This window comes from Amphiura filiformis, chromosome 15, assembly GCF_039555335.1.
Source record: "Amphiura filiformis chromosome 15, Afil_fr2py, whole genome shotgun sequence".
NCBI classification, from domain to species: domain Eukaryota; kingdom Metazoa; phylum Echinodermata; class Ophiuroidea; order Amphilepidida; family Amphiuridae; genus Amphiura; species Amphiura filiformis.
In genome coordinates this window covers 38339322-38359507 of record NC_092642.1, presented here as the reverse complement: position 1 = coordinate 38359507, position 20186 = coordinate 38339322, and the positions used below count along the sequence as shown (strand labels likewise).

The following is a 20186-nucleotide window of genomic DNA, read 5'->3' as shown; positions in this document are numbered from 1 at the left end:
CAAGTAAGATTCACTAGAATGTGATAATACCGTACTGACGCGAGTATAGTCCCACCCCGTTTTTGGGTGAACATTTTTCAAAATTGGGGGTGGGACTATACTCAATTCAAAAAAAAAAAAAATCAAGATATTTTGTATTTTTAATATGAAAATTGATAATTTGTATTCATGTCATAGTCTATTAATGATTTCAAAATGCATTAAATTTGAATGCATTTTGAAATCATTAATAGATTATGACATGAATACTAAGTATCAATTTTCATATTAAAAATACAAAACATCTTCAAATTTTAAATTTTTTTTTTTTAAGGTCAACCATGAATGATCCTAGCATTTAGGTTTAGGTCCTGGGACACTCCAAAGCCGAAAAAATAAATAACTTACAAAATTTTTTTTTTAATTTCTGAAATTTTTCGAAAATTTGGGGTGGGACTTTACTCGAAGGTGGGACTTTACTCGAAGGTGGGATTATACTCGCGTCAGTACGGTAAGTGAGAATTTGGCATAAAAAAGAAGAATAGAATTTAGTGCGCATAGCCGCACACCCAGAAACACCCATACCTACAAACGAGCAAATACAGAACTCTGATTACATACTCATAATTTATATGTTAATGAGTTGACGCTTATCAAATAAGTCTCATTTACTGAAACCCCATGCACAGGTTTTATGCCTAGGAGCCATTCATCTGATGCTTCATCTCCATCCGGTTTGAAACTCAAAATATCATTAAGGTGTAGTAAAATTTTTTTTTTTAATGTAAAAAAACAGAGAGGGGGGGGGGGCAATTAACACATTTTCAAGGTTTTTGGTCAGGGGCAAAAATTTTTTTGTCACCAATGCGTTATAATTTTTGAGAAAAATGCAAAAATAGGCACAACATTGGCCAGGGGTAGAGGAGTAAAAGAAGTGGCTTTACCAATTGATAGCAGATGCACCACGATGCCTAGGCAACAAAGACGGATGATAAATAATGGAGCCATTCTTTGGGTGATCTATCACGTCCATTGGGATAAACTGTGAACAGAATGGCATCACATTGACCTCAGCTCCCACTTCTTTGTAGGCGCTGACCACCTCTGGTATGGGTTGACCTTTGACACGCCATCGAGGGAATTTAAACACCTTTATTCCATCACCCTCTGCAGTGGCAGCTGTCGGGGGAAAAATACACACACACAAGTTATTCAGATATTTTTTCTGGTATTCATAAAATACCCCTTTCTTACCAGAATGAAGGCAAATTCACACACATAGTGTGGGCATAAATCAACCAATGATATCAACCCACCCTATTTGGTTCTTAAATCCCAACTGTGGACATGTACACACGCTCCGAGGATGTTGTTAGGTTTTCACTATCCAAGTGCACATTAATCCTACATTCCTACAACAAAAACTGCTATGATAGCTATGATCAACGGTTCCTCTCATGTGGGGGTGATCTTGTTTATCAGTGTTTACATAAGCACCCCTCCCCACCAGCTCATGTATTCGCCAGCAACCGGGAACCCTGTACTGGACCTATGAACATTGACATATTTTTTCTGATTTCCTGCACCTAAACGTTGATCCGTTTAACACAAATTATACACAAATTTGTTAGAATATCAACAACAGAGGTCACACTCTCAATATGCATTATTAATATTAGGCTGCTTGCAGCCAATTGCACTATCTTAGCTAAATGGGGATGGTCCCTGCCCAGAGGATGATTTAAGGAAGCCCCATCATGCACTGTAATTTAGTGTTATCACAAGAGTTTCAACTGCCACTTTACTTTTCAAATCCCATTGAATTCTGTGCAAAAGATCTTGTTTTAGAATTGTGTGTGTGTCATTATTACTTGGTCGATTTCAGATCTAAAGTGATGTATGCATAAAGGATAATTCACACCTTCTGTAGATAACATAAAATGTGAAATCGACTAGCTTTTTGAAGGTGTTTTTATTGTAAATATATCTGTCCAAATTCAAATGTAACCATGCACGTGTATGCAGTGGGCGGGCAGTGGTGTCATGTTCACTCACACAGCTGTGCTAACCGCAAGACTTGCTGGGAAGTGCTTAAATCATCCTCTGGTCCCTGCCCCGGTTGCAGTAACATCCACGGTTGGAAGGTAAAGTTATCAGAACAAGAATTCAGGGACGGTGCTCTCATTTGCTGATGGGATTTTTACAGTATGGGCACTTTAAGTTTGTGTCTGAAATTCCGGTTATGCACCATTTTAGAACACCCCCCATAAGTCATCACACACAGCAGACCATATGTGACTCCTCGCCACAACTGAGCCCGGATGTCGCCAGTGCCACTATTGAGATATGCTCCATCGAACTTAACAATAAACAATAGGAAAGAAAGGATTTATTGACTGTTTTATTGATTTTTCACTACTTAAATGTCAAGTACTATAGACATGATATACATCATTTTAAAGCTAATTTCAAGCAGAATATTTTGGTTGAATATCTCAAAAAATGATGATTGGCGACATCCGGGCTCAGTTGTGGCGAGGAGTCACATATGATAGCATTAAAATATCTTACCGAGGGGATCTGGTTTTCCTTTCTGATCTGGTACTGTGAACACGCCTAACCACCTCATGACCATCGTTTTAAGAAGCTTGTAAACCTCCTCACCAAACTGACTTTTGCCCTATTATAGCAACCTTCATTTTATTCCAAATGGCCTGCAGAGTAAAAAAAATACAAGAAAAGTGGAACCAAATTATTAAATTTCCACTTGCTAGGTCACACACAACTATTTTGTTCCAAGTGGCTTGTAGAGAATAATATATACATTACAGGTAGAATCGAATTATTAAATTTCCTCTCACTTGGTTAAGGGATCTAAAATGAGCGTTTATTGCGTTTCGACAGTATTTTTGTGGGACATGAGAGCACCTCAGACCTGTCAATTGCATTCTGAATCTGAAGCATGTCTTTCTGATATCAAATAATTTTCATTTTTGAAAATCACAATATAATACAAATTTTATGACAAATTATAAAAATTTGATATTTTTCAAATTTTGATATATAACAGTCCTCGAAGTAAATTATATAAATCTAATGACATATTCTTAAAGTGTATGTAGCAGGGAGGAAAAGCAGGCGGTCAATTGAAAATTTTGACCTTTCATATTGAAGATATGGATTTTTTCCCAAAAAGACCCAATTGTTTTTTGTGTTTTGGGGAAAAAAATCCATATCTTCAATAATGAAAAGGTCCAAATTTTCAATTGATCGTCGGCTTTTCATCCCACCTACATACACTTTAAGTATAAATCATCAGATTTATAAAGTTTATTTCAAGTACTGTTAAATATCAAAAATATCAATTTTAATGATTTGCCATAAAATGTGTATTAAATTGCGAATTTCAAAAAATCAAAATTATTTGATATCAGAATGACATTCTTCGTATTCAGAATGCAATTCGATATGTCTGATGTGCTCTAATGTCCCACAATAAATACTGTCCAAACGTTCATACCCCAGCCCTTAAACACATGAGTACCTGTAATATTTATGTTTAAAGAAACAAGGTTTGCATTCAGCAAACCAACATGTCATGTTGGAGGTGGAGACATTGCATAGTAATTCATCCAGTTTTTGTGTTTTTGCTTTAAAAAAATATGCATTTAAAAGTTATGTTTGTTCATGTCATACTCTATGATTTCAAAATGCTTAGAATGTGTACTACACCCCTGGCCAATTTTGTGCCTATTTTTGCATTTTTCTCAAAAATTATAGCGCATTGGTGACAGGTAAGATATGATATTATAGGGGCAAAGACCACAACTACTGCACTGAAAATTCAGCAACTCAAGGCAAGTAGTTATTGATTTAATGATCAAATATTGGTTTTCCCTCATTTTTGACTGTAACTCCACAACTGTTGTCTGTGCTGAAATAAAATTTTCAGTGCAGTAGTTGTAGTCCTTGCCCCTATAATATACATATCTTACTTGTCACCAATGCGCTATAATTTTTGAGAAAAATGCAAAAATAGGCACAAAATTTGGCAGGGGTGTAGTACCCCCTTAAAAGTCTTTCAATTCCTGGAATTTTTTGCAAAATTTGGGGTGGGACTTTACTCGAAGGTGGGACTATACACTCAAATGTGGGACTATATGTACTCATCTTTACTCATGTCAGTATAGATATGAAGACAATGATTGATTTTGTGTAGAGAAGAAAGGCTAATACTACATTACTTCTATTTTTGTTGTCAGAGTTTATAATTGATTTTCAATGTGAAGTGAATTATATCAATAAAATTCATTTCAATCATTTGAAAAACAAAATTGATCAGAGCATTTTGGGGTGACTTCTACTATGGTACTACATGTACTTGTTTACATAATACATTTATGCTTGTGGAAATTAGAAGCCAATATTTACTTTATAATCACCTACTTATGATAAGAAAATTATACACAAGACAAAACTTTTTGAAGTCAATGCCAAGTGGCTGTACATGTATGTACTGCTTCATAGCGTCATAACGCCACCCATATCACCAACTATTGTACAGTTTAGGGGTTGGGCAATAATTATGTGTACCCGGGGTGGTGAATTCTCAAAGTGATCTGCCAAAATTGCTTGCCCTCCCCGGCCATGCCAAAAAATCTTTGCCCCCCTTTTGATGTGCCAAAAAACCTTTGCCCCCCCTTTTGATGTGCCAAAAAATCTTTGCCCTCCCCCCTTATACACACTAAGATTTTGGGGAACCTAAATTTAAAACATTAAATTGTCTTATCATATAATGCGAGCGCAGCAGGCAGGAAATTTTGCATTTGAATGTGTTCTTAATGTTTTCCTACGCCTTTTTAATTTTAGGGTGTAATATAGAAAAATTGCTTCCCCCCCTTTCGACCTGCCAAAAATCACTTGCCCCCCCTGCCAAAAAATGCTTGCCCCTTTTGGCCTGCCAAAAATCATTGCCCCCCCCTATAATTCACCGCCCCGGGGGTACACATAATCATTGCACCACCCCTTATGCATCTAGCCATCACTATCTATGGGCAGACTTAGAATACTGCATTTTAAGTTCAACAATGTTTTACCTGTGTAGACGCCGAGGATGATAATACGAAATATAGTATTGGAACTTTTTACCCTTGGCTAGACGGGGGAAACATGCAGGAAATTATATTTTAAAACATTTCTTTTATATATCTTCAATTTTCAGACAAAAAGTTCACAAGTTTTTTTGGAAAAATTGTAAAAAAAAACCATTTAAAAAAAAGGTCTCACGGTCGGGACTGCCGAGACAGTTGGTCGGACGAGGACAAGCAAACAACTATTTTTTAGCCTCACTATAGATGACTTTTGCAACTTACACTTCTTTTCAGTGTACGTTTTTGATATAAAATTGGGACCAGAATTTTTTTCTACGAATCAAAATTTCAATGGTTGGTACACTTACTCTATATGACCAGATATTGGAGCATGACTTTCTTTGCAGCCAAATAGGTCAAATTATGATAATCAAGATAAGTAAATACAGTAAGAATAAATAAATGTTTGAATGATAACAAGCCCTGACTGTTATCAATGTGTATCAGAACACATAGTAACAGACACGAACTAGAAATAACCAGAATTATATCATACTCAACATTTGGCGGGCTGAGAACCAGAAAACAGAAACCCAAAAAGGGTTACGGTAGCACTATAATTGGTTTTTTTTGGGGGGGGGGTATATATATATTTTATATTTTTTTCTAATTAAAATATATGTGAAAGCCCATCATGCTCTCCTGATTACAAGACTGAAAAAAATTTTTTACATGATATGGCCTGTCAGAATGGCACAAAACCAAGAAATTGGCAACAGCTTTCTTTTTCTTTTATTTATTTTTAGTATATGCACTGTTGCTAGGGAATTGTCTAATTATGCATGAATTATGCAAAGTTTTCAGATACAATTTGAAGAGGTGTGGTACTGAAACTTGGTACATGGGTAGTGCACATAAAATGCAATTAAACTTGCGATTACGTTTTGGAAAATTTCCATTTCCATTTAATTAGGTGCCCTAATCAACTTTTCTAATAAGTGGCACTAATTAATTTACTGAGTAAGGCTAATGAAAGTTGATCCCCAGTTTCCCGTTACATAGTTTTTCATGACTGGGTAGGTGACTGTTTCATTATTCATTATTCATTATTTTCAAACTTTCATTATCGGTGCAAAGTTAATTACGGAATGCTATGTTTTGAGGCCCAAATAAAAAAATAAAGTATAGTAATGACCATGCTTCACTCAAATATTTTACCAACTTGGTCTTCAACAAATTTTAATTAAGCACATCTTCTTTGGAATCTTCCAATTAACCTATAGGTTGTGCAACATATGAAAGCACCAGAAGTCCATAATAGTCTTTGGAGAACCACTTAAACATATAAATACACTGTGTCTGTGTGTTCTATTGCACACTACTTTTTACAAACCAAACTTACTCTCCACTAGCACATCTTTGGAAGCAATATTTATACGGAAATTAGTTTGTCTACTTGCACAAACTGTTTTTGATCATTTAGGTAGCACAATAAAATATTGTAGCTGTTCTGTCAAAACTTTAATACTTGACACAGGTCCTAAAACAGATCTTTGACAGTAAACTTTTATACATGGAAATTGTATTGTTTTCCAATTTAGGTTGCACAACAAATGAAAGCACCAGAACCATCATACTCTTTTGAGATGCACTTAACATACAACTACACTCAAATTAACCTATAGGTTGTGCAACATATGAAAGCACCAGAAGTCCATGATAGTCTTTGGAGAACCACTTAAACATATAAATACACTGTGTCTGTGTGTTCTATTCCACACTACTTTTTACAAACCAAACTTACTCTCCACAAGTGTCTTTTAGCACATCTTTGGAAGCAATATTATCGGAAATTAGTTTGTCTACTTGCACAAACTGTTTTTGATCATTTAGGTTGCACAATAAAATATTGTAGCTGTTCTGTCAAAACTTTAATACTTGACACAGTAAATTGTCACAGTCAAAATGAACAAATAAACAAAATTGAAAGCAGAAATAAACTAAATCTGATAATTCGAACGTTCACATGGAGGTTGCTGGTAAAAATCATCACAGGGTGCACGTGTTAATAATAAAACAATCATGCAAGAAATTGACAAATAAATCATTTTATTTATAAGTTTTTTTTATTAAATACATATATTTGTAAGAAAAGCAGAATAAATTTTGACTTTAAATTGTATTTATTTTATTTATTTTGGTGTTGTCTATATATAGCGCGCTACATAGTGCACGGTAGAAATGCTTTCATATTTGTTCATACGCTGGTTCCCGCGAACTTGGCTGCCTCTCTTTGTGTTCGGTCTATCCATTTAGTGGTAGGAGAAACTTAGATGCAGGGAATTGCTAGTCTCCAGTAAATCGCCCTACGATATCGCCATTTTACCAATGTAGTTTAACCCAGCGTTTGCGAAGACTATTCGGGCCGGTCAGGGTCGCCGTAAAAGTGCTTAAAATACATGTCGGACGTGAAAGATGACATTAAAACTATCCTTTTTTTCTTAAAAACATGAAAAATGTGAAATAATGAAATAATGGAAAATAATGAAATATTTGATCGGCATTTTTTTCTGACCGGAGTCGGGTAACGGGAAACTGGGAGTCAACTTTCATTAGCCTAAGCAAATTGAAATTTGCCAAACACAACTGTGATTTTGTAACATCTTGAATGTACTTCCCATGTACCATGTCTCAATACCATAGCTCTTTAATTAAACCTGAAAACTTGGCATTGCATAATTCATGCATAATTGCATATATAACTAGAAAATTACCTGGCAACTGGACTTATCAAAAATAAAAAGAAAGTTGCTGCCAACTTTTTGGGTTCGCACCATTTACAAAGGCCATATCTTGATACCGAATGCAGAGATGCCAACATTTGGATAATTTGCCAAATAGAGAGATTTTGCTTTAAAAGTGAAAGACCTTTGAAGTGAGCTTAGCGAGCGAAAAGTTATGGGTGGCCCGCCTTTGCGCCCTGGTGGGGTGCAGGGTCGAGGGGCAAGGCCCCCTGAAACTCCTGGATTTTAGCCTTTTTAGGACCCTCAGGAAAGCTCATTCTGATACCCTTTCCTTTTAAACAAATTGTTAATGATATCAGAGTATTTTTGGCACAAAGTAAGTACAAATGCAACATGGGACTGATGCTGGCCAGTTGGCAAAAAATAATAATAATAATAAAAAATAAATTATACACTATTATATAGGGGCCAAAGCAATAATGATCATCTAATAATGAGGTCTATATGAAGGCCTACATGGCCCTTGTCAAATCTTTTTCTTCAGTGGTTGTCTAGAGGTTGTTTAAATGGAAATCCTGGAGTGACATAAATTTCAGAATCCCCAAATCAAGAAATGGGAGAGGATGAGAAATAAGTATTTTGTTTTATTTATTATCAGTATTTTATTATATCACATATCGTGGTCAAATTACATGTAAAATTACAATTCAAACATACATACGATTGAATACTTTAGGAACTTAAAATATTGACTTTGACTAAATATGCACACTCATTGTAAAAACATCACCAGGCAAACCTGAGAAAAATATTAAAACAGCTGCACCAGACTATAAAAAAGGTATTCATGGCACTGAAGAACAATCCCAAGACTCAGAGGAGATACTGGTTCAAAAGATCAACAAAATATGGGATAGGACTCTGCCGAAAGTGCTTGGTCATGATGGGCTCCTTTCACCAAATTCGGAGAAATTTGGCCTAAACAATATGATAATATTAAAATAACAAAATCATTATTAAGAAATCATGTCAAAAATATTAAAACATCAATATAGTCATGATAGTAGGCTTGCATGTCAAAATCTAACAACAATTTTACCATAATATCCTTTCATGAATTTAATAACATTTATGATTAAAAAAAAAGAGACTGAATTAAAATGCAAACCCTATACTCCAAGCATGAGAGTTTTGCATTTGTAGGAAGTGTAAATTTTATTTATTTATTTATTTTATTTATAACATTCGGCCGAAGCCAGGCTAATCCCAATAGTGCTCAGAGGCTACTAAATTTAAGGGACGCCATCCGGATATGACGGGACAGGGATATGGGAAGAGGTCCGATTTTAGATGCAGGAGGAAAACCGGAGTGCCCGGAGAAAAACCTGCGAGGACGAGCATGGATCGGCAACCAAACTCACATGTGGCGCCATGGAGAATTGAACCCGGGCCACAGTGGTGAGAAGCGAGTGAGAAGACCACTACACTAACCCGCCCTCCCAAATAAATAAATTATCTTCTGTGCTCCACAATATATAACATGCTTTACATGATTACATAACCATACAAGGGACATAAAGCTCAATACAAATCTCATTCCACAATCAATCATGACTATGCACTTTGGCTAGTGCTGCATACAGATCCCAGGAATACAGCATGCAACCATGGCCAGGAAGCTTATACATTCACCATGAAAGCCCAAATAAATGTGCAAAGTGGTGATCAAAAATCACATCACATCTACTGAAACATACCTGCAAAAACAGAAGAAAACTGCACGATTAAACACCAAAGATTTCTGTCAAAGAATCCAGGACAGCATGCAGGTCAAACCACAATTACCTCTTCAAGAATGAATGACGCAACTATGCACCGTTATATGCACAGTGAATGTGGAGCCTTTTAAATCATGTAAATGTGGTTATCCAAGCATGGCTGACCCACCACAAGCACACATGGGTCAACCAGCACACAACCACCAATCACAAGGCCGAATACCGGTATGACTGGAACACACCCCCAATTACACCCCTCTTTTTGACCAATCATACTGCTTGTTACAAAATTAGTCTTGTAAATCAAATCTTGTTCTAAATATAGAGTACGGGACGACTATTAAATTCAAAGGATTAGCAAGACATGTTGTCAACAAGCTGAGATTCATGCGTGGGGGTTAGAGGACCTTTAAATGAAATCTAAAATAGTAAAATGGGATACTTTTATACCAGGGTGCCACTTCCCTGTTTATACTATAGGCCAAAATGAAAACAAAATCTGAGTGATAGTTTATCTTCACAGTCTGAGAAATCACTGCCCGTTCAATGAACTGAGCAACATCCATGGATTGCATCATCTAGCAATATGAACATAAACAATTCCCTCTACATGCACAAAATTATTGCAGTGAATAAATCATTAAATTCAGAGACTCAATTTTAATATTTCACTGAGCACAGGAACCGCCATATGCTAACTGGTGAACTTTTAAATGGATGAAAATTGAATCACATTTTTAACATTGATTTAACCAGGGGGGTACTCAAGTTTGGTTGGGGTAGAGGTGTGCCACTGAGAATTTGAAAGTGGACCCATCAATTCACCAATTTTTCCAGAAATTTGGACCTATCGTGATACCAAAAGTCACAATTTTCAGCCAAATTTAATGCAAATTGTCTAAGTTACAACTTTTCCCCAAATTTTGGAGAAAATTTCAAAAATTTGGATACAGGGAGGCAAAATTGAGCTATTTTTCAAAAACATTTTGATAAAAAAAAAAGACCCATCCATACCAAAATTGGCCTAGAAAAAGGAGTCATATACCAAAAGGCCGAAAATGCTACCCACATTTGCGGCAAGTACCTGTATGGTCATTTGTACTGACCCCCCCCAAAAAAATTTTTTTGGTAATTTATAAAGGGAAAAATCTAGTAGAGATCTCTACTAGCTTCATGATCAGGCCAGGATCCTATTCCCAAGCGAAGTTACATAATGTTACTTTGTCAACGGGATCACACACTTGTGTAATGAACCACGATCGAAACATAACCACTTTGATGCTGAATAGAGTAACCATGGTAACACCATTTTAGTGGCTAGTCATAGACCATGATGTAGAATGACCTTGGAATGGATAAATGAACAAAGTTGTGTTTATGCAGATAGTAAACATGTGAAAAATGATGAAATCATGCGTATGACAAAGTGGGCTTCATTTTTACTGAGCACTGCTGTGATTTCTATGCAATATTCAATTTCTGACAATTTCAAACTAAATCATTTTCCATGAGTCATGTACAATTTCAAATAGTGTAGGCTTACTTGTAGGTCTAAAATAAAGTAAAAAAGAAAATTATAAACCAAGGGGGAAAAAGTCTTCTACATTGTATGACCCACTCCAAAAATAAGTGTGTAAAAAAAGGTGTAATGTACAATTATTTCACTCATGGCCAAGTTGAAATTTTGGTTTCGTTCCCAGCTACACACCACTGGTAAATTTCCTGCCTGACAGAATATAAAGCTAGCCTGCCTAGTCATGCTGGTATAGAGTACCATTTGAGGACACTTCCCTCGCCTGATATGCCACTATACCCCCCCCACACACACCCCAACACACACCACCCAATCCAAGGAAAATGCTTCAATCATGAATCTTACATGGGTATTACCATTGAAAGATTTCACATGGAATGAATATTACGTACATCCCCTTCCTGTCGCATCACAAGAACACTATTTATCTTGAAGGAAATGCAATTTAAGATTGCCCTCACACATTAGGCATGAGTCTCACGCTTTGCCACCTTTTCTCACGCTTTCAACTTAGCCATCTAAATATCATTCTGTTCACCACTTTATATAATTATTTCTTTATAACTTGATCTGAAACTGATTTATCAGTTCAAACAATCAGTAATTTTTCGTAAATTTTCAACAGCACTTTACCATGTTTACTGTATGTGACTACAGGCATTGTAGCTAGGGGATTAAATATGTATTTTACAGACAAATACCCATTAAATGTCCATTTTTTAAAATTTTCGTTCTACTTGGCAAATATGCAGCAAATGCAGCCTTGAGAATCTGATATATAAATGTAAACACACTAACTACAAGAGATATCTGTGCCACAATCATACCACAACCTTCCTTCTTTGGTTCCAGGTAATTGTTTATTATTTGCCAAGCCTTCAGCTATTCAACTCCTACCAATCATGTGACATGGACATACAAACATTAAAATAGTAAACACAGTTGTTCTGCAGCTAGGACTGGTTTCAGCTCGAAGCCACCAGTAGCTACCAGTGCCAAAAAGGGCTTGTCACATCAGCACTGTGCAGGAGCACTATAACATGTTTTGAAAGGGCATTTCATGATCCACAGCAGCATCATCCCTCCACTTTTCTCAAAAAGTTGAGATTTTTAAACCATTATTGGAAACATCTGGCTACAAAATGTTTATGTACAAAAAATATGCAGATCAAATTTGTTTATCAAAAATATCGTGAAATATGAATTACGTTCTGGTATACCAGAACAAAATTACAATATATTGTAATTTGTCAATGGAGCAGAGTAATACACATAATCATGCATATTAAAGGCCCATTCAGTGATTTGCTCATCCGGACGATCGTAAAAATCATCAAAATTCAGATTTTGGTACCTTTGTAATTGGCATAGATGTGCTAACATAGCCTGCTAGTGGTTCGATTCGAAAGCCGTGTATTTTAGACAAAATAAAGCATTTGCATGATTCTGGACTTTTGATACTGACAGTACAAAAAGTCCGACTCGAGATCGAAAGAAGCTCACTCTCCACGTACCAACACGCGTTGCGTATTGTTTCTACTACTTATTACATCAGTAGCTACTATTTTAAACAAAATACACAATTTTAACTGTTTTTCATATTTGAATTGACCGTTAGTTTGCCTCGGTGACCTTTAATTGCTTATTTTGTTTTCTACTACAAAAATTAAGCGTCTGTTTTAAATCAATTTAGACTCTACTTCCCCGTGTTAGAAACACTGGACTAGGAAGTTTTTCCAGTCGACATTGGCGCACTGTACGAAAATCTCGATTTTCTCGAGTCGATCTGAGTTGAAGTAGAAAACCTTTCTAAAACTTCTGTTTTTGACTAATTTGTCGATGTATTCAGGGAAAAGTGGTTTAATGAAATTCTGTAGACTTATTCTGTATTTCTAAGCAACTCTGACAAATTTCCATTTTTTTTAATGTTCCTGTGAAATCACTGAAAGGGCCTTTAACTCGCAAGTTTACACAAAATCGGAATCAACTGAAATTTTGGGAATAAGCTTTTTTCGTGGATATCTACTTTTAAAAAATGTCATAGGATGCTAGGATCACGAAATACTCGCAAACGCAATATAGGAATAAGCTTTTTTTGTGGATATCTAATGAATAATGTCATAAAAAGAGGATGCTAGGATCACAAAATACTTTTTCATTTAAAAAAAAAACTTTTGTTCTACATGGCAAATGTGCAGCAAATGCAGAATCTGAAAATATATACATGGTGTAAATGTAAACAATCTGTGCCACAACCTTACTTCTTTGAATCCAGGTCATTGTTTATTATTTGCCAAACCTTCAACTCATACCAATCATGCATATGAGACACACCAACATTAAAATTAAATACTAAACACAGTCCTACATTCATGATTGCACTGAACTGCTTTCAGCTGGGAGGGACCAGTGCCAAAGAGGGCATGTCAACTCTGACAGTACGTGCTACTCGGCACCAAACCAGTGCTATTCCAGTTTAAGGGTACACAATGTATTGTTGGTCGAAGCAGCCAAAACAAATTTGATTTTGATAATATCAAATCAATATATTGTAGAAAAATTACACTTTGATGTTTTGCAAATGTCCATTCAAAAAATCATATACTCTGAAAACTGATTAATTATTATTGTTTTTAAAATAAGTTATGTACATTTTACAAAAGTGTTGTTGTTTCAGCCCTCTTTACAACGTAACTCATAAACCACAGGTCCTACAAAAGTACATTTGAATTCTTCTACACACTCGCTATGAAATGATCAATGCAAAATTTGCCAAAGCTCACTACCATTCGCAAGATGCTGTGAACTATCAAATCACAACAGTTTAAAATAGTTGCTAACCTTAACATACATGTGTAACCCTAAACTATGCCAAATCTAACAAAGCAAAACCACTGGGCATGCATGAGATGAAGCAATCACCCTACACTATGGACCACAAGAGCCTCATCCCAATGGCATATTCCAATAACCTCAATTATATAATCATAGTGCAAAATTTGACCTGAAGTTGCCGAGTATGAGGTTTTGTACCCAAATTTTCAAAGGTCATTCAATGAATGCACACATGTATTGGGGTTAAAGGGTACCCTGCAGAGGTACCAAGTAAATACTTCGTTCATCTTCTCTTTTTTCATTCCTTTCCTTTCTGGTATAGCCAAAAAGGACTTGGGAGGGTTAGGGTTAATAAAGCACCAACAAAATGTTTGCATACGCTACAATTTAAAATTCATTTTAATTACTGTATTATGGGATCATTTTGCTGGGTAAATTTTTCACGAATTTATCAATTCTGGACAGTTTTCAACAGGGATAAAAATTCATGGCTGCCTATTCGACCGTGAAAAATGTGAAAATTAAACCCCCGCGAAAATTTCCTGCTATACAGTACTTTGTTGTATATATGTGTATACCTGAGATATTAAAGGTATTATGTAACAAAACCATCAAAGACAATAATTTTGCTTGATCAATTCAACTGAAAATGATAAGTTTCTTCTTATCATGGGTGCCAATGATTTTGACACCACCAATGCAGTTGCTAATTTCATTTATACTGCATTTGAAAAGCGGGATTTAAATAATAGGCCTATGCCTAGTTAATTTATATTATATTCTTTATAGTTGTAAACTGTATTATTGTTCTTGTACTTTATTTGTATTATATATATCGTATCGTATTATTATATATGTTTTGACCATATCTTGTTGTAAGATGAATGTCAATAAAATCTGAATCAATGCTGATCAACACTTTTCAGTTCAAGAGAAAGTTCTGGAAAGGAAAGTTTCCACAACATTAACTTTTATGCATTTTGGGTTCATTACCATGGCTGATTGCATTGCAATGCTGGGCTGCAGCAGGCCCAACATAAAAAGCAATAAAGCCTGTTCGTTCATGAAACTTAGACCACTTGACATGTGACGTCATTGCTCGGCAGTATGCGCACGCATTATGGTATTTTCCATTGTTCTTTGCCCTGCAGTGTGCGTGACAGTGCGCATCGTAGTCTGCTCAGGGCACATGCATTTTAAATCTCCCACCACATTTCATATAGTACAAGAAAGCCATTGAACAGTGAAGCGGCTCGTTCGGGCATATCGACAGACCAATCCCTCGCCTTTGTTGATAAACAATAATGTAAAGTGGTCTATACCGGTAGCCATTTGTCAGAAAATAGCCTGCATATAATATTTTATAGGCAAACACATTCAAAATACAGTTCAAGTCAAGCACAGGTTTTAAGGGGGTACTACACCCCTGTCAAATTTTGTGCCTGTTTTCGCATTTTTCTCAAAAATTATAGCACATTGGTGACAGCTAAGATATGTATATTATAGGGGCAAAGACTACAACTACTGCACTGAAAATTCAGCAACTAAGGGCAAGTAGTTATTGATTTATTGATCAAATATTGGTTTTCCCTCATTTTTGACTGTAACTCCACATCTGTTGTCTGTGCTGAAATAAAATTTCAGTGCAGTAGTTGTAGTCCTTGCCCCTATAATATACATATCTTACTTGTCACCAATGCGCTATAATTTTTGAGAAAAATGCAAAAATAAGCACAAAATTTGGCAGGGGTGTAGTACCCCCTTAAGAAATCAATGCAATGCATATGTTGGATTAAAATACATGATTCAACAGTTGAGTTACTCTATGCAGAGTCACACTTCGGTCCTTATGGGACCGGGCTCAAACAAAATACCCTACCCATGCAAAAAAGTGCAATATCCATAGAAAATGTTATAGATCTGTGTTAACTCTGACACCCAGCAAAGCTTAAAATAAGGCAAGCTTGAATGGCCCTTAAAAATTTGGGGAAAAGTTGTAAAAACCAAGACAATTTGCGTTAAATTTGGCCGAAAATTTTGACTTTTGGAATCGTGATTCAACTGAATTCATGTTTTAGAATCATTGTATATAATTATTGAACTTATAAACTTTTAAATATATATCATCCAAGTTTAAAATGTCTCCCAAACTATGTACAGATGGTCACAACATATGCTCATGTGATAAACATTACAGACAACATGAAATGTATGGTTCATGGTAAGGCCAATAGAATATCCTTTCTCTACAATGTATGTCTTAAGGGGGTACTACACCCCTCCATAAATTTGTGTCTATTTTTGGATTTTTCTCAAAAACTAATAACACAGTGGTAACAAAAGTTATGTTTATTATAGGAGCAAGGAATCCAATTACTACAGTGGAATTTCAGTGACCCAAGACAAGCGGTTCGTTATTTATGATAAGAAATAAGGTACCGCTAGGATGTACCTTATTTCCTATTATATATACTGAACCTCTTGTCTTGAGTCACTGAAATTTCAGTGTAGTAATTGGATTCCTTGCCCCAATAATATACATAACTTTTGTTACCAGTGTGTTATTATTTTTGAGAAAATGCAAAATAGTCACAAATTTACCACAGGGTGTAGTACCCCTTAAAGGAACATTCACATAGATTGGTGGTAGACCACCATGTACTCATCCACACTTTCTGACTATTTTTTTGTAAACAATTTATTAGCTGAAACTGTGTTTTCATTAATATGCTTTTTACAACATCAATGCTACAATGTTGCACTATATATAGCAATGATTGGCAAATTTTAAAGAAAGTTGTGTAACTATGTTGTACGGAATACCTCTGAAAGCCTGAAGTACCACCGGGTAAATGTTTGTTCAGTGTGAATGGGAACATGACAAGCCCTCTCTGACAAAACAAAAGCCACCAGAAGTGTGCTCGAACTAAGGCCGCTTTGCACCGTGAACACTTTGCATGCACGCACCCCTCCTAGCTCCTCCTGCTGGGTGAGAGGGACTGGAACCAGTTGTAGGCGGCTAATGGAAATGGATATAGTTTTTCAATAATTTAGACACCTAAAAATATGAATAAATCTTTTGACAGATAAAGTACATGTTTAATACTCAAAATGATGAAAAGTTTGGCACACATAACATTTGATTTATCATTTGGAAGTGTAATTGGAAACTTTTGATTCATTTTCATTTGCAGGGATTAGTCTTAGAATGATTCCTGAACAAAATTTAGCAAACCATTTAATTGTGTCCAATTTTTTTGCATGCAAACATTAAATGGTGATACATAAACCCCAGGTTAGGCCAATGAAAGTCAATTCCTTGTTTCCCGTTACACAATTTTTCATGACTGTGTAGGTGACCATTTCATTTTTCATTATTCATTATTTCATACCATTTCATTATTGCATCTGTTACAGGTGTAAACCAATAACTACCCATGTATACATGTGATAAATCACAGTTTGTAGTTTACAGATGTAGTTTACAACCACATGAAGGTGATTGTAAAACTATTATCAAAGGTGTCACAATATTTTTTACGGGATGAGATCAAAGCAGATAAAAAAGTGCGGGACAGAGAAGTGAGTAGGTATTCATTATTAATTCATTATTAATCATATGCCATGCTCCTACTGCAAAGAAAATCCCTGAAAATCAACAGAAAGAGATTTATGATATATTTATGATATATGTTAAAGTTTCAAAGAAATCAATGTTTTATTCAAAATAATGAAATATTTGGCCAGCAATTGGTTTTAGCGGAGTAGGGTAACGGAAACAATGAATGGACTTTCATTAGCCTTAAGGATCAAGTTCAAGTGAAAGTACTTTAGTTCAACTTCAGTCAGACAAACCAAAAAGATAGTATTACTGTTTATGCTACTACTATCACATGTCACATGGGCATAGGTAGCATTCCGTACAAGTCCTTGTCTCTTGCTATCCTCCATATGTATAATATAATATTAGGGTGGAGAACCAGAAAGCTTTAACTCACAAAGGGAAAGCCTTTTAACTCACAAAAGAAAACCAAAAGAAAGCTGTAACTCATAAAAGAAAGCCTTAACTCACCAAGGAAACCTTTGTGAGTTTAGAAGGCTTTTTGGTTCTCAACCCTTGACTAGTCTAAACAATATAATGTTCTGATGAAGTAAAATTAAACTATTACTCAAAGCTGTTTAATTGAAATTGAACAAATTTTTAAACACATGACATACTTTATAAAGATTTTTATTAATAAAAAGAAACTTTTTGGTAATAATGGTGTTCAATTTATGCTTTTTTGTTTTGGCACAGTACACAAAACTTTATCTTTCAATGCCAGATATGTTTACAATTCTATTATTGTATGCACAGTGTGTCAATGTCAATTCAAGCATATCTTATCTTTTCCCTTTTGTTTTGTTTGTTTGGTGAACTTGAACTTTGTGATTTCACATTCATCAATTTCCTGATTGGCTGCATACATTGGTAGTATGATCACCTGACACAGACACACCCCCTACACACCTCTAATTCAATGCCAACTTCCGGATGTAAAATATTTGTTGACATACAGTATGATAAGTATCATGATAAGGCCTAAAAATTGTTTGATTGGCGTAACATAAAAAACAAATTAGGGTACATTGTAGGTCGGTCGAGATTGTTTCCCCTTTTTTTCAAGATCTTTTTTTTAGGCCTTATTATTGAATTGTAATTGCCTGAACAGGGCTCTGGCTGGTTCCGATTACAACTAGTGAAGATTGATTACATGGCATGTACGCAGTTGGGCATGTACCTATTTGAATTACACAAGCATAATATATAAGTCAGGACTTTTTGGAAGTGCATAGCTTGAAATCGCTAGTGTTCGCTCAAAACATCCTGCGAACATACATTGTATGCACACATTACTGAGCGTGTTTCCACAGGCGCTCCGCTAAGTTACCGCTAAATGGATAACGTTATCTTACCGTTATCTTACCGATTAACCTGCTGTTTCCACAGGCAGGTTTTTGCCTTTGGCGTGTTCATACCGTTTAAGCTGAATGACGTCATGTGATATTGGTTTCAGTTATTTGCATCGTACCAACAAACATGTTTTAGAAGTGTATTTTGCCTACCCTTTACTGTAGTATGGCCAGAATCTTGCATCGTAGGCCTAGAATTAATGCTAGAATGGATTGTTTAATGGTTGATTACTGCTAAATAATCACTTTTCTTTGTTATATTTTGCAAATCAACAGAAAAGTTTGACATTTTACACAGTTTTTCACTATTTTGTGGCATTTACAAATTTCCGTGAGCAAACCCCGAATTCTGTGAAGTTTGCCGTTTTTCCGTATCACGGAGAAATCGTGGCGTTATAATAGTTTGGACTTGTTATATTGCCCAGGCTGTTATCAAGTTTTTGTCATGTCGTCCGTCCAATTTACCTGTTGATTAACAGCCATTTTGCCGGATTTTGCTCAATAATCGGCAAGTTACCGCTTCGGTCTGTTTCTACAGAAAATCTACCCGCTTCATCAACGGCAAAAACCTACTCCAACGAGGTTTCGTTGGCGTTGAAAAGCGTTGCAAAAAAGGCGTTGGAGGCTGTTTCCACAGGAGTGATTAACGGTTCCATACCGTTTCCAAAACGCTATTTGGCTCTGTAGAAACACGCTCTAAGACACTGTATAGTGTTTGAAGCAGCTGATGTTACTCACTGCCACAGCACAATACATGTAGGATGAAAACTGGTAGAGCCTCTGTCAATGAGGGGGGGGGGTGATTATAGGCCCACAGACTCTTTACTTTTTGTGTTGAAATGTTGAATTCTATTCCACATAGCAGGTTAGCATCAAACTTCTTGAGCATCTCAAGTTGTACATTTTACTGCACACACAGTTCAAAGTCCATTATTTATAAAAACCTCCATGGCAACAAGCTCTATGGGGTAGCTTCTTCTGGGCTAGTCACACTCTAACTTCACTGATTGTTTCCTGAACATTTTGCCATTAACACAATGGAGAAGTTCGTACAACTTTGGCCTACATTTACTGTTTTAAATACAAAAGGCTGACTGCTGAACACTATTCTAACTCATGTATCTATAATAATGTACGTAGCATACTATGTCTCAAAGCCCCCGCACGTGTTTGTTTCCTTAGTGCGTCCAATCCGTCCATGCCATATTAATTCTGAGACATATTTTGAAGAAAATGATTTAATTGTTTATAGGTATACAAGTACTTCAAATGT

General features: G+C 35.8%; 1 protein-coding gene across 1 annotated transcript in view; it reads right to left on the bottom strand.

The window, feature by feature from the left end:
- The window catches only part of LOC140171598 (mitochondrial 10-formyltetrahydrofolate dehydrogenase-like), a 32739-nt gene extending 30049 nt beyond the window's left edge, over positions 1–2690 (bottom strand). Inside the window, 3 exon segments of the mRNA XM_072194877.1 lie at positions 924–1158; positions 2551–2653; positions 2655–2690. Coding sequence (XP_072050978.1) covers positions 924–1158; positions 2551–2653; positions 2655–2678 — 362 coding nt within the window. The 5' untranslated portion in view covers positions 2679–2690.
- Between the last annotated feature and the right edge of the window lie 17496 nt (positions 2691–20186).